Below are 16,577 nucleotides of genomic sequence, written 5' to 3'. Positions count from 1 at the left end.
CATCCACTTTTGTTTAACCCGACCTATTTATCAAATGAGAATCTTACCAAGAAAAATTATTTACCGACCAACTTTCCGAATTTGATGAAAAAAATCATTTAACGTTAATCAATTTTCAATTTCCTTCAATAAAATTAATTGAATTTGATTTGATCGATTATTTTGGTTTGAAAAAATTTGTCATGATTTTTATTTCGTCAACCTAAATTGAAAAAATGGAAAAAAAATTCATTAAACAAGTTACAGATTTTAACTGTAATTTTTTGTCAAATTATCAACAACAACAACAACAAAATTTTATAACCGACGATGCGAAACTAATCTAATCTAATTTGTCGCCAATTCCATGCCTATTGATTCGAATGAGTTTTTCTTTTCTATCGTTAATAATTACGTAAGATATGTTTTGTTTCCATCAGAAAATTGATCGATTGTTGCGATAATTGTTGTAGAGAAAAAAAATGTTATTTCTCAATACTGTAATTAATTTCACTTCATTTTTTTGGTCAAATATTTTTTTTCACTAAATTTTTTCAAAACACTAAAATGACTCCATATTTTTTTTTGCTAACAAAGAAAAAAAATTGTATCAAATTGAAAAAAAAACAGAAATATTTTGCTTGAAAACAATTATCCAATCCTGTTTGATGAATGTGTCAATTCGTATCCAATACGCCTTTTCTGAAATTCTTATTCTTTTCATTGAAGGAAATAATAGTAATCACATCCCCCCCCAAAAAAATGACTGATCTAGAATCTTAACAGACACCAGTAGCAAATCATAATAATTATGAATGAAAATATTCGTCATTGGATTATGTTGAATAGCTTTAAAATTATCATATAACTTAATAATAATAATAAGGTGTGGTCATTGACATTCTAAAAACAATTTAAAATCATTGAGAAAAATTGACATTCAATAATTTCAATGTATGCATCTAATATGATCATTGTTCATTTCAAAACCAATATCAATTGAATCGATTGATCAAATCAATTTTTCAAATGATCAATTAAATTGTTCGATAATCGATTCCTTTTTTTTCACATTCAGTTTCTTATGTTTTTTGTACATTATTTTTTCAAACAATGATCATCAACGTTCTTTTTTTGATTGAAAAAAATACATTTTCATTTTCTTCAGAACAATGTAAAAATACAATTGTAAAGTTTGTTTCTCCTATTTCCGATACAAAGGTGTGTGTGTTTTTTTTAAAGTTTGTGTGTAGGTCTTTATTTGTGTATATTGTCATATGAATTATAAGAAAGTGAATGTAAAATTAAAAAAAATAAATAACAAAAAAAATTTATTCATCCCAAAGATGATCATCATTATATTTCGTACGGTGAACATCAAAAAGAAAAAAAATGTATTTACGATAACGATATTAATGTATTGTGAAAGGATTTTCTTCTAATATTTTAATGTTTATGATGGTTATTTATTTTTTTTTGTTGTTTATATTACTTTCGATTCAATACGTTTCAAAAATATCAATCGAACGGTATAAAATTAATCCTTATTATTGTTATTGGATATGATTTTTTTATATAAATACTTTGGTTACTTGGGTGAGGTTTTTTGAAAGTTTATGATGATAATCATTTCGTTTTTTTTCTGAAGAACAAAGATTCATTCATTGAATACTTTGAATTGAAATAAAGATTTAGATGAGATAAATATTAAAAAAAAAGAGTAACGGTATTAACCGAAATATTTTTCTCTTTTTCTTTTCATAACAATAATGCCCACAGGAATTGATTCATTTTTAAATGTAATAAAAAAATTTTTCACTCTTTTAAATTTTAGATTAAACAACAACAAAAAAATAAAGAAAAACAAACCGGTCATAGATTCAAAAATAGAGATATCATTTTTGTTTATGGAAAAAAACTTACAACATCCATTTTGTACATTATCCATTTTGAAAAAAATAAGATGATTATAAAATCAAACTTTCATCTTAATTTTTTTTTAAAGTCATCCATTCTGAATCTGTTGACAGAATTAAAAAAAACTGGTTCGTCGAACTTGATATAATGGCCAAAATATCAACAACGACCAAAACAAATTTCATCAGGTATATATGATATTAATATTCGATAAATCCATGTTTTTTAATTTTAATTTTGTTGTGTTTGTGTTTGTCAATGTTTTTTTTTCTTCAACCTTTACCATCACTTGATACTGATACTGATTATTTTTACTTCTTGATAAGCTATATTTCATTAAAAATGTTATTTTCAACAACTAGTTGTAAATAAGCAACAAATAAAAAAAAAATTCAATATTGTCGGTCAATGTTGTGTCCCGATTAACATGTATATGTATGCGTGTGTTGGCCGAATCTGAATCCAAAAAAAAACATCTTTTTTAATTAACATTTTTTTCAATAAAAGCGTACCGTTTTGACCGATATTTTGATGTTAAATAAAAATGTACGAAAGGGAAAAAAACGAAAGAAATAAAAAATATTTTTAATCACCATTGCTAACGCAAATTATTATTGAATCAAAAAAAAAAATTCTATCAATTATTATTGGCTTTATCATCATCACCCGAAACCACAAAAAAAAACTTCCAATGTTCGTGTGGATTTGAGTGAAACTTTTCTCATTCATTCAATTTTGATTGCCCACTAAATTTAATTGTCATCATTCGTCAAATATTGAGTTTTTTTCACATAATACAATTATCAAATTATCATCATCATTGCCATAACAATTTGGATGTACGCACGTTAGTTTCGATTGATTTTGACAACTTTTTTTTTGTTTTTTGACAATCAAAATTCGAGCCATAACTATGATGTCGATGAAATGGAATGTGTCAATATGAATTTCATTTCTTTTTCTTGTTGATTTGTGAATCATATTATTTATTACCTGTTAAATCAATGAAAATGATATGACAGTATATGATCATGTTTGTTTATGATAGAAAAACCTTTTGATTCGATGAATATGATGTATCCAGGTATGATGTTTTTTGTTTTTGTTGTTTTAACAGTTTTCTAGGTTTTTAACACGGCATTCATTGAGTTTTTTTTGCATTGAAATTCAAGTTTAGGTTCTGGTTTCTTCTTGTTGTTCATTTTCTTACACTCGGTGAATTTTTTGGAAAAACAAAACACAACAAATGTCTTTTTTACGTATTTCGTTACGATTCGTTAGTTTGTCATTGTTGCTATGATTATAAGGTAATCAGCTAGTAATTATTAGTTAGCGTAACCACAAAATAAAGAAAGAGAAATTCGATTGATTCGTATTTGAACGAAAATCAAGAGAATTAATTTTTTTTTCTCCATTGCAAAATTTAATTTCAAAATTTAACTTTTTTTTTAAAAAAAAATGAGAAAAATTTATCAATTATTTCTCAGGTTTTGTTTGTTGTTGCTATTTGTTTTTTTTGTACACGAAAATGATTGCATTATAAAATCTAAAATTTTGAATTTTTATCGTTATTATTAATCAATGTTAAAATTAAAATCATTGCTATACTTTTAATTCAATGACGGATATGCATAACCGTTCATATATTAAATTCCAATAAATTTTTTGTTTTGTTTTCACATATCATTTCTGACAATAAACGCCCTCGTATATGTATGCGAATTGAATGAAATGAATGCAAACGGGAGAGAGAGAGACCCAAAGAAAATAAATTGTCTTCCCTTAGCTTTCTTCATCGATGCCATTCATTCAAATCAATCCATAATAATTGCTATCAATATATTAATTGTTGTTGAAATTTTCTACATAGACAAAGTATATGACAATTTTTTTGCATAATGATAGATTGGTAGTAGTTTTTTTTCATCGAATCAACAAACAAATGTGATTTCATCATTCATTCTTTAGAAGGTTTTCTTTTTTTCTTCTCGAATTTTCAACAAGTTTTTGTTTTCTCTCATTCAATTAATTCTTTATGTACATTTGATTTTTGAGAATTCGAATGATTCATTTTTAGATTTCATTTTCATTTTGATTTTAGGTGTTTTTGTTGTCGTGTGAATGTTTTTCGGAAAAAAAATCCAAAACAAATAAACATTTGTTGCTGTTGTTGTTGTTGTTATAGAATGGTATCCATCCATTTACATTAAAAATATCAAATAGATTCATGTGATTTTTTTAGTGCAACAATAATAAAAAAACAAACTTTTTTCATTTGCGTCAAATACATCATCATCTGCATCATCATTATCCATATATTGAATAACTTGTATTATGTGAAACAAAAAATGAAAAAAAATGATGATAAAATGACCATCGCTAAATAAATTTTAAAAAAATTCAATGTGATTTTTGATTTCATCACCGGTCGCTATTAAAAAAATGAAATTTCTGCGATTTGCATCCATCTACTCTAAAAACAAGATCAAATTAAGAGGTTAAATTTATTTTTATTTTTTCAATTTAACAAAAATCAAACATCCACATTTCATTGCTCATTAGTATGCATTTTTCTCGTTTTCTTCATAACAAGATTTTGTTGTTGTTGTTGTTTTTTTTCCACTTATTAAAACAATCAATCAATCCATTTTTTTTGATCATTTAATAAATTGAGATCAATATTAGATCATCAAAGGTAACTGATTTTTTTTCAAGAAGAAAAATAATACAAAGTAAGTGCCCGAAACAATTTTTTCGAAAAAAATATACACTTGTAAAATAATGAACTTGGAAATAGAAAAAATTTCCGTTTATTGAAATCCTTGAAATCATTTTTTTTCCTTTGAATTGTAAAAGTGGCCACAAAGTTAATTGGGAAAATAAAATGAATTGAAATTTATCTTATTGCGTCATATAGTTCATTTTTTTCGCCCACATAAACACATCATTTTTTCCCTTTAATCTCGTTTCATGTTGTTTCATCTAAATATTTTGGAATTCATAATAATGTACATTCAAACATAACTGTCGATGATATAAATGTTCTTAGATGAAACATTAAGTTTTTATTTTCTTTATTTTGCTACCGTTTTTGCCATCGTAGTTTATGGCTCGAAGTCAATTATTATCTATCTGACATCATCATCATCATCATTATGGAGTTGATGAATAATGAATATAACTAAATCTAGTTTCACAACTAGATTTACATAATGAACCTTTTTTTGTTGTTGTTGTTTCTATCCATAAAAAATTCTAGATAATGAAATTTTTGTATGATAAAATCTTTTTTATCGGATTTAAAACTTATGATATGTTTTTTCTTTCTCTCTCTGATTTTTACATTAGTTTTTTTTTGTTTGAAACAAAAATTTCGTTTACACGAATTTAATTTGTAGATTAATCATTTAATTTTTTCTGACATGTGAATCAAATTGATTAGATAAAAAGAAATAAATGATAGATTTCCGTATCGAATTCAAACATCTTTGACCAGTTTTTTTCTCATTAATCCTTTGGATTAATAAATTTTAATTAGAAAATCACCACTCGTCGTTGATCATAGATACGGAGAAAAAGGGAAAAAAATTATTATTTTTAATTCAGAAACCCAAAAAATTTTTTAAAAACCGAAAATATCCCACCTTTTCAATGGGAAAATATTCCTGAAAAAAAATAATGAAAACAAAATGATCTTCGAGGTCATGTGCCCTGTAATTTATTTCGATCGTTTAGATGTGGCCAATGATCAATTATCTATAATTATAAATTATCACTATTTGTATATCTAATTTAACATATTCAGTGATTGAAAAATCATTTATAATCGTTAGATTAGTCTTTGAACGAATCAGGATTTCAAATATTTTTGCCAAAATCGATCCGACACCCCAAATAATAATAACAATAAAAATTCACAATAGGAAGTAGAAATAATCACTTTTATAAAAATTAAATCTCATAATAATCTTGCGAATCATTGGCCAATCATTTTCATTTCCAAAAACAAAGTTATTTAAACGAATGAAACACAAACAGTTTATGAATTAATTCCATAAACTACAAACATTAAATGATTGATATAATAATCAGAGAAAAAACAATCGATCCTATCGGTGAAAACAGAAAAAAAATATGTAAAAAAATGAATAAATTTGCAATTCATAAGACTTCAGGTGTTTTGTTATTGATTCAATTCGATCTTTCATTCACTTTTCAAATTGTTATTTCTGAAATTGAAAATTAAGTTTTCTTCTCAGCATCTAATCTATACGACCTGATGTTAATGATGATGATGATGACCGATTGATAAACCAAGAAACATGATCGAACATATGCGTATAGTCGTATTTATTTAATGATCAGCATTTAAGACTTTTGGCCAACAAACTAATTTGTTGATAAATCAATTAGAAATTTTTTTTCATTTGAATTCCATCTTCCGGATTAAGTTTGTTTGGTCAACTTTTTAAAATTTAAAATTTATTTTTTTTTTGCTCGATATCATTGAAAGGCAAAATTCAAATTTTCAAATTTAATTTTCTTTCCATTATTTTTTGCTATCATCGTGTTGTTAGATTATAAATAAGAAAATTTTTTCAAAATCAAATATGATTATGGCAAAATTTTGATTATGATAATATTGATTTTTCAATAAACCATTCACTAGATTTTGTTATTACTGTTATTTTATTGTTTTTTTTAACACATCACGTTTTTTATGCGGCTTTCCGGCATTTTTTTTTACCGAATAGACTCATGTGGTTTTCAACATTATTATTATTATTATTATTGTTTAATCAAACTAGTCTTGTTCAAACCGGCGATAAAGATATTCAATCAGGAACATTATTGGCCAAGAAACAACAACAACTACTGACAACAACAACAAAAAAATTTAAATTAGCATGTCAATCGAATATAAATACGTTCGATTTGATTAGATTCAAATCAAATCAATATTGATTGAATCTATTTATGGAATGTTGAATTTCGTTTTTTTTTCTCAATGATTTATTCAAATCATTTTTGATTATTTCATTTGAATATTGGTGATGATGATGATGATGTAGAAAATTGAAATTTTTTTAACTTTTTTTCAGCTGAAAAAAATTGCCACAAATGTAACAACGGATTTCCCTCTGTTTTTTTTTCGTTCTCTATCCAAATAATTTGATTCAAATTTATTTCAACACTTGACGTATGTGTTGTGTGTTTCTCTTCGATTTTTTTTTCTTTGCAAACATTAATGAAACGATAAGAAAAAAAAGGATTTTTTTTCTCATTTTATCTAACTACAACAATTACACACACACTACTTTTTCACGTACAATCGGTACGTGCACGGCTTTGGATCCTTTGATTGGAAAGTCAAAAAATAAAAGTAAAAAAATCCTATGTTTTTTCATTTGTTGAATGAAAAATGTATTTTTTTTCGTGAAATCCATTCAACGTATACACACACACACACACCATAGATAAACACAGACATTCAAAAATATTTTTAAAAAAATCATTTAAAAATTTTTTCATTCGACTCAAGTAATTTATTGCTGTGATATATTCTTCAGATTTTTTTCACTTTTTTCAATTTACTTTTGAATTCGATTCGATTCGTAAATCTCAATTTTAATCAATCTCTTTGTCGTTTATGTTTATGTTTGTTGTTCAAATTTCTACCTTTGTCATATATCTGTTCTAGTCTCATCTCATATATATTTTTTTCCACAATCTCGTTAATCTTTTTTCATTATTGTTTATGGTCATGATTATTATTATTATTTTTTTTTCGGGGAAAAAAATGATGTTGATTATGATCGTCGTCATATTAAAGCCATCATCTTGTAAATCAACAACAACAACATCGAAAAATATTCATTTTATCTAGGTTTTTTTTCCATTATTTTTCTTGTGTTTTCCATATGAGATTTCATCATTATTGTGTGTGTGTGTGTTTGTTATCCATTGTAATGTTTTTTGTCGTTATTTTGGACAATTTTCTTTTTGGTGAATATAACAAACAAATATTTGTTTCATTCTTTGTTGTTTTGTTTCATCCGAAGAACTTTGACTTTTGGCAACTACAAAAAAATAAATACATACATACATACATGGTAGTAAATACAAATACATTATAATTATAGGATGAATAGATTTGAATACAAAAGATTTTTAAACATTGTGTGTGTCTGTTAATCTATTGTGTGTTTGTTGTTGATTTGTTTTTATGATTTCATCATTGTCGTCGTCCAAGAATTTATTGATTGGGGTTTTTACCAATTCTCATCCTGTTCATTATTAATCGATTTGTCCTTCTCGATTTGATTGATTCCTCGACCAATAAAGTTCAATTAATATTTTAACTTTAATGATTATCTTTTTTTCCATCGATATGATGACAATAATAATTTTTTTCCTTCATTTTTTCGAGGATAATGCGAAAATATGATAATTGAATAAAGCATTCAAATAATTGATTAGTTCCGGCAGTCGACATTACCTCATCACTAAAACCACTTTTTTCAAATGTAATTAATCTCCTGTTTCAAGTTAACATGAATCCATATTCTGAACAACCTGTTGCTTCAATACCAATACCACCACCACCACCACCTCCTCCTCCAATTTCTTCAGTTCTTAAATCGAATTCAGTTGTTCGTTTATCTAAACCAACATTATCACCAATGCCACCAATACAAACAAATTCACAATCACCAACACAATCAACATCATCAGTCATACCAAATAATAGGCCAAAATCACGTGTAGAATTTTCTGCTAATCAATTTAGTCAAACATTTAATCGATATAATCAACAACAACGTTATCATCAAATTCCAATTCCCAATAAAAAAGATTATTTTTTTACTCAACCATATTATCCATATTATTATCGACAATATTATTTAAATAATTTTGGTGGTATTGGTGTCGGTGGTAAATATCATCTTGCGTCCGGTTATAAAAGTACAGGTTTAAATAATGTTGTTCATAATAGTCATATAATATTACCACCATCATCATTATTTTCAAAAAATCATATGAATAATTTTCATCAACAATCATTTACAACACAACCGGCATTAATATCAACAAAAAAACTGAAACAACAAAAAAAGAAAAAACTAAAAAAGAATGGTAAAAAAACAACAAAAACAAAACAAAAGAGGTATAATCAAATTATTGAATCGAATTTTTCTCTCTTTTTCAATTTTATTTAAACACAAAACAATTCGTACCAAGATTTTATTGGCCCTGGAAAACATGATAAATATGATATATATCCATTTTTAGAAAATTTAGGATTTCATTGATTAGAAATTAGTTATCATTAAAAACTGTCAATTTAAATAAATGATTACGGTAAAAATATAATTATAATTACCATTGTTATCGGTAAATTTAAAATTTTTCAAACACAAACTCATAGAATGATGATGTAACATTTGTTTGATTATTGATTCATTGCTATGAACCTTTATTAATATTTGATATTAATAATAAAAGAACATAGTGCCTTAAATTTAGGCTTTTGTTGTGAACCTTGGCTTTCGATTGCCATTTGTGATTTGACAAAAAAATTGTCATTTTTTCATCACCTTTTTTCGATTGGACGATAATGATGTCTATTTTTTTCACTATGCACAGTTTGAATTGCAATTTAATTGAATCTATATTTATTCGTACACAGCAATAAACTTTCTCCACTTTAATCGTTGTAATTCGTTCAGCATTGACCCATCATTTTTTTTGTTGAATAAATAGCTTTTCATTTTGATCTTATCAAGATTAACATTCATTTCATTTTTAATTTTTTTTATTTATCTTCAGACTTTCTATCCTAATCTAAACCCGGCCAGCCTAAATAAGGGACAATTTTATTTTTGGGTAAAAAAAAATATAAATCATTTTTTTACGAATTCAATGGTCAATATCATTGTAAAATGTCGTAAAAAGTTATTTTTAAATACCAGATTATCTAGTGAATACAGTGAACTTTTTTCCCATTTCACCTGATCTTGACGGCCAAGTTCTATCAACATTTTTTCTAGCTATTTTATTTTTTTAAAATCCAATTCAAAATAACCGTAATTTCAGTTGACCATCATAAATTTGCTGTTTTCATCAGAGTGTATGCGTGTGTTTATGAGGAATCTTCAGGTAAAATAAGTTTTTATTTGAATTCATCATGTTTTCACCTTTTTTTTCTATTTTATCACTAAAAAGTCGATCTATCTCTATCCTACACTGATCAATAGTAGGTTGATGATTGAATTCTGCCATGTTTTTTATTATTATTTATCATTATTACAAGCCGGACATTCTGAATAAAAGAGTAATTCAACTTAACAAGATATTAAAAGTTAGAGAGAAATAAAAAAGAGATAGACAACAAGTTTTGTTTGGTCAGTTGATTTGATTTGAATCTCTTATTATCCTTGTGTTTTTTCTACCATCATAACGTTATGAATAATAATAATAATGATGATGATTATCATTATAATCATAAGCATTGCTTTTGATATCTAATTCAAATTTTGGCTTCATTCATATACCGGTCGTTGTTTGTGTCGGTGTGTAAATTATTCATCCCTTTTTTCCATAAATTCTAAATAAATGAAAAGTTTATCGATTTTTACCATATAAATATCAATGTTTGTTTGATTTTTTTTCATTTAGACTTTGTGTTTACCGAATATGATGATAATAATGAACTTTGAATCGATACATGCATTATCGATTTTGTACACCTGAAGAATCTATGTGAAAAAAAAGTTACACTGGATTAACCTGTTGTTTGTTTTATTACAACTACTATTCCGTTTTTTTCATTTCCCAATATATTACTGTTGTATTTGGTTTAACTGGTTTCAAGTATTGATGAAAGGGTTGATGCTATTCACCAATGTTTTTTCGAGTTTAATTCAAAGAAATTTTTTTAAATCAGGTCCATTGACTCGTCTGAACAAGTGATCATAGTTTAATTTCGATTTTTTATTAATGTTAATGATATTTAATCAAAACAAATGTCAAGAATTCAATTCGATTAAAAATTGAATCTGTTTTTTTTTTGAAAAAATGATAACCAATATATTTGCCAAATTAACTAATAAATTTTATCTTTTTTATCCACGACAATCATCATCATCTACATTGTTTAATACAAATTCTTCACGACATCATCATCAACAACAACAACAACAACGAAAACGAAATGATTCACTTAGTTCATCATCATCGATGGCTACAATGATTATGAATGGTGTGACTATGCCATCGATATCTCGTAATGGTGGACCAACAGCCAAATTTCTTATTAAATCACCGATGAATGGCGGATCTGCTTTACATTCTAATTTTCATAATCAAAACAATGAAGAAGATGGTGATGGTGAGTTGACACAAAATATTAATATCGAACATAATCCAAACAAAAATATCGATGATAATTATCACCATCATCTACATATACCTGGTCATAATTCATCAACATTTGGATACAATGTTAATATTGATGATGATCAAGCCAAAATGATGAATTCAAATATTTTGGAAATCGATCATCGACAACAAACTCGAACAAAAAAATATTCAGTACAAAATAATGGAAATGTGATTGAACGAAATGGTGTTGTACCATTATTAAATCGTCATAATTCAAATATAACAACAGTGCCATCATGTACCATATCAATAAATGGTGGCCATAATCAACAAAGTGATCAAAAATCTATTCCTTCTAATCATCATAATCACCGATTTCATCGATTTTTTGGTTCATCATCATCATCATCGTCATCATCACCATCACCATCTACACCAACGACAGCGACTGAAACAACAATGTCATCAAATTTATCATTGAATGGTCATAGGAAAAAATCTTGGAAAACAATTCTCTGTTCATGGATTTTGACTATATTGGCCATATTGATTATTATCGGTATCTCATTTGCAAGTGGATTATTAGCTGCTCAATGTAAGTAAAAAAAATTTTAAACTCCGATTTATTTGAATATTATTGATTTCAATGAAAGATTATGTTAATCTTGTGTTTTCTTTTCTTTTCAATCTATTTCGATCATAAATATTAAAAGATATCTACAAATCTTACTGTGATGTATCATCAATCTCATCCGAAAGAAATCATTTAATCTCATCGAATAATCAACAACGGCTATCATCACAAGACAATGATGGTCAAAATCAGCGTATTGGTCGTTTTAATCGACTTGGTCATATCTGGTCATATACGACAAAAACGCCAGAAAACAATAATAATAGTAATAACATCGAAAATAGTACATTGAATATCAATACGACAACGTTGAAACCAATCTCAATGGTCATCTATAGTGTTGATCCAATAAAAGATGATCTTGATGATAATAAGTTCAATCAAAATTTATCAACAACAACTGAATCAAAAATAAATGATGATAATGATTCAATAATGACAACAACAACAACAACAACAACATTGCCTCCAAATTCAAATAGATCCCGAAATTTTGTACAACAAAATCCAACCAGTCCACAACCATTTACTTCTGAAACACCTTTATCACTAACTACTATATCGTCGCCGGAAAACAAGAAAGATGAGAATGAAAAAAATGATGGAAATGAAAAAACAATATCCAAGACTTTGTCATCCTCACCAACACCACCAACTACGACGATGGTATCGACTAGTGAATCATCTAATTTTTTATCCACATTAATTGATGAATATAATCAATCATTAAATGAAACGATAAACGAAACTAGCCATGAAGCCGGTGATATTCTTTATCCTATATTTAATTTTTCATCCACACCTGTTGCCGATATGACAACATTAGAATTTCAAGAATCAAATAGAACGGAAATCATTTCCGAAGAAGTAATTTCCAATTCAACAACTGTTGAAGATGAAATTACCCAAACGACAACAATAGATCCTTCAACTGAATTGAGGTTCAATTCAACAAATTCTGTCAATGTTCCCAGTATTAATTCTTCTATTGATCCGGATTCATATTTGGTTCCTAGTTGGTTTGTTCCAGATGATTTGTACGATCAAACGGAATCTGTGTTATCAGAAACAACAACCATGAGAATAACAGAAAAAGCAATGATAGATGATGAAAATTTATCCTCAACATTTTTTTCAAATGATACCGACATTAATGATGATGAATTTACTACAGAAATATCGAATAATAAAACAGATAGTTTAAATAATGTTAACGAAACTATAAATGGGTCGAATGATTTTATTACAACCACATTACTACCGGAAACTAATCGAACGGGACGAATATTTAGTTCTACTGAAAAAGTTGAAGAAATTGATGATGAGCATCTTATGATCCATAATGAGAATACAACAATAACAAATGATATTAACAAAACAAATCAAACAATGGCCATAAATAATGTGACCAATTTACCCATTATCGAGCAACTTTCAGCATCATTTTGTCTTGATACACAATTTCAATGTCCAAATACTACTTCATCGGAATGTTTTGATAAATCTCATATCTGTGATGGAATTGTAGATTGTCCACAAGATCATTTTGATGAACTTGATTGTATGGAAAAAAATTGCGGACAAAATTTTCGTTGTGGTCAATCCATACCACCAGTTTCTGTAGCAGATGTAAATGAAACTATACCATTTAACAATTTTTCAATTGCAATGGAAACAGTTTCGATAAAATCTAAATCTATCGAACAATGTATACCTCGTTCATATTATTGCGATGGTATATGGGATTGCATTGATGGTTCTGATGAAATCGATTGCCATATCGATAAATGTGAAGTTGGTAAAGTTTTATGTCGTGATAACAGTGCTTGTATAACTGGAAAACAGGCATGTGATGGTTTATATAATTGTCGTGATCGTTCTGATGAAGCTGGTTGTGGTAAGTTCAATATAGTTTAGATTAAATGAAATTCAGAAACAAGAAAACAAATTCTTTTCAAATTTATTTAGATGCGCAATCTACTTGTGAATCTAAGGGTAAATTTTATTGTGATGATAATGCACTTTGTATTAGTAAATCATTGGTTTGTGATGGTATTGCTGATTGTCTTAATGGTGCCGATGAAAAAGAATGCGGTAAGTTGTTTGAAATTCTCATATAATGGTTAGAGATTAATTTAATAAATCAACAGTAAAATCGGAAACATGTAGTGCTGAAGATTCAAAATTTTTCTGCCAAAATTCAGCCGAATGTATTGATCGTAGTAAGCGTTGTGATAATCACGTTGATTGTATGGATTATTCCGATGAAGATCGTTGCAGTAAGTATATCATTTGCTCGAATTTATCAGAAGTTTTTCTAAATTCTTTATTTCTATTTAATAAAAAAAAATCAATCAGTCGAATCAGATTTGGAGGATTTCGTATATGCATATAATAGTGCAAAAAATCATTGGTCATTATTATGTGTTAACACACTATTCAATCATGATGATGCTGATCAAATCTGTACAAAAATGGGAATGTCATATGCTGTTGATTTTACAACCATAAAAATTGGTCATCTTTTAAATGAATCAACATGGGCTATTTTTTCAAATTCATCATCGTCGAAAATTGCTTCATTCGAAGATATCTGTATGGATAATCTTACGCCAAAGATTGTTTGTGCAAATCTTTATTGTGATTCTCGTGAACAATTTAAAAAACCAAATCTTACCTGGAATGAAATTCCTACACCAATTCACATTCATAATTCTACAAATAGTAATCAAACATGTGTTGCATATACATTATCTCCAAAATGGCTACTTACAAGTGGACAATGTTTAATGTAAGTTTAATGTAAATCCGAAAAAAAAATTTAAATACTGTCAATTTTGTTTCATTAAAATTTTAGAAATTCCAATTTAACTCATCAAAATCTTACTGCTAATGTTGGTGGAAAAGAATTCCCAATTGAACGTGTACGTGTACATACAAAATATTCAGTATTTCGTACGATTCGATTTCCCGATTATGATATGGCATTGATAGAAACTAGTGATACGATACCAGAACAATTATTAAATCATTCATCAATATGCTTGCCTAGTTCTAAACTTGATCCAGAAATAACTTGTTTTATTGGAAATTATCGAAATAGTGATACAGCATTCAAAGTTTTAGAATCATCTTATTGTAATTCAACGAAACATTTTGCCGGATCATTAACAGATCGTTTTGTTTGTGCAGCTGAAGACGGTGGAAATAGTAATGTTCAATCAAAACCTGGTGTTTGTCTACCACCATATTTACCATTAATATGTTTGAGTAGTCAATCATATTGGTATATAGCAGGCTATTCATCCCATCAACATGGATGTGATCCATTAACCGGTCATCCAATATTTCGTGGCTATTTACCACATCCAACATTATTCTCAAATCTCTTTGCAATGAAACCATTTATTGATCAAACACTTGGTCGTGGAACTTATCGTCAAAAACGATTGAAATTGAATGAAATAAGCCATCATAATGGACCAGAAATCAGTGAACGGCCTAATGTGAATGAGGCAAAACGTGCAGTATTCCTTGTTGCCGGTAGTGTTGAAGAACAACAATGGATGATGGAACAGGATGCTAGAAAACAAAAAAGTATCAATATCAACAATACGAATACGATTAATGCAAATGGAAATTCAACGATTAAAACTGATTTAAAAACAAATTTCACGGTGCAAAATTTTATCAATAATTCAAATGATTCGGAAATCAAACCAATCATCATATCAAATTCGAACAATTTATCATCAAATGAAATGGAAAAGGAAATGATTGTGACGACAACTTTAATACCATCTACTGGAGATGTATCTAATTTTACAAATGAAAATGTCACGTTTAAAGATGAAAATTTTACTGTAAACTCATCATTTTTATTGAATAATTCATCGGAAACTGATGAATCAACTACTGAACAAAAATTTTTATCTAATAGTGAAAATTTTATTGGAGATATAACAACAACAACAACAACACCAAAAACAACAACATTTTTTACATTGGAAATGACCTCAATTGATATCGATCATATCATAAATGAAACGATGTCAATCCTCGATGAATCTACGTTTGTACCCGATGAACAGTCAGATAGTAATCGATTTGAAAAGACGACTACAAAAACATTGGTGACAAATACAATTAGTTCGATGGTGCCGTTCAATCATTCAGATTTTCAAGCAGAAAATTCTTTCAAAAATCTTACATTTACGGATGATCAGGAAAATGAAACTTATGATCAAATGAAATAAATAGCGAAAAATCATTTTTTTTAAATACTTCATTCAAAATGAATTTACAGATTTTTCTTTTCAAAAGAAAAACAAATTTTTGGCCATATTGTGAATCATAGAAAAATTTTCCTTTCTTTTTCGTTAATGATTGATGAATCCACTATACTTTTCAAATTGCCATATTTATGATGTATATGATGATAATATTTTTATTTTCTTTCTTCAAAATGAGGAATCAATAAATATTTTTTTTTGCGAAAAAATCAATCGTTAACTTATTAAGTTGTGTACTTGTATGCTGTTGAGATTTTATAAAATCTTAAACTAATATAACAGCTAGACCTTGATTAGCTAATAATAAAGTTTTTAACAAAAATTTGTTTTTCAATAAAATTGATTTTTATCAATGATCAACAATGATATTA

At 27.2% G+C, this 16,577-nt stretch overlaps 1 protein-coding gene across 5 annotated transcripts; it reads left to right on the top strand.

The window, feature by feature from the left end:
* The first annotated feature begins 1,953 nt into the window (after positions 1-1,953).
* On the top strand, positions 1,954-16,364 carry LOC113790249 (uncharacterized). 5 transcript variants are annotated; one of them, XM_075820756.1, is made up of 8 exons: positions 4,457-4,628; positions 8,446-9,064; positions 11,124-11,875; positions 11,994-13,811; positions 13,883-14,008; positions 14,065-14,193; positions 14,273-14,705; positions 14,772-16,364. In XM_075820756.1, the coding sequence occupies exons 2-8, from the start codon at positions 8,451-8,453 to the stop codon at positions 16,168-16,170; spliced, it is 5,271 nt and encodes a 1,756-aa protein (XP_075676871.1). In that variant the 5' UTR covers positions 4,457-4,628; positions 8,446-8,450; the 3' UTR covers positions 16,171-16,364. The 5 variants fall into 5 exon arrangements, with proteins under 5 accessions (XP_075676872.1, XP_075676874.1, XP_075676871.1 ...); XM_075820757.1 differs by lacking the exons at positions 4,457-4,628; positions 8,446-9,064 and adding an exon at positions 1,954-2,084 and having other exon boundaries at positions 14,772-16,362; XM_075820759.1 differs by lacking the exons at positions 4,457-4,628; positions 8,446-9,064 and adding an exon at positions 2,886-2,980 and having other exon boundaries at positions 14,772-16,362.
* The last annotated feature ends 213 nt before the right edge of the window (positions 16,365-16,577 follow it).

The sequence above is a fragment of the Dermatophagoides pteronyssinus genome, unplaced genomic scaffold, assembly GCF_027571235.1.
Source record: "Dermatophagoides pteronyssinus isolate colony J.1.1.1.1 unplaced genomic scaffold, Derpt_VIB-CSIC_2022.12 sq0007, whole genome shotgun sequence".
Taxonomy (NCBI): Eukaryota; Metazoa; Arthropoda; class Arachnida; order Sarcoptiformes; family Pyroglyphidae; genus Dermatophagoides; species Dermatophagoides pteronyssinus.
The sequence above is the reverse complement of the archived record's forward strand: the minus strand, read 5'-3'. Positions and strand labels throughout refer to the sequence as shown.

Excerpts from the sequence above, each read along its gene's own strand:
- LOC113790249 (XM_075820756.1), top strand. The coding sequence starts at position 8,451 with ATGAATCCATATTCTGAACAACCTGTTGCTTCAATACCAATACCACCA. Across the intron at positions 11,876-11,993 it reads TGGATTATTAGCTGCTCAAT|ATATCTACAAATCTTACTGT; the intron begins GTAAGTAAAAAA and ends AAATATTAAAAG. Across the intron at positions 14,706-14,771 it reads ACAAGTGGACAATGTTTAAT|AAATTCCAATTTAACTCATC; the intron begins GTAAGTTTAATG and ends TTAAAATTTTAG.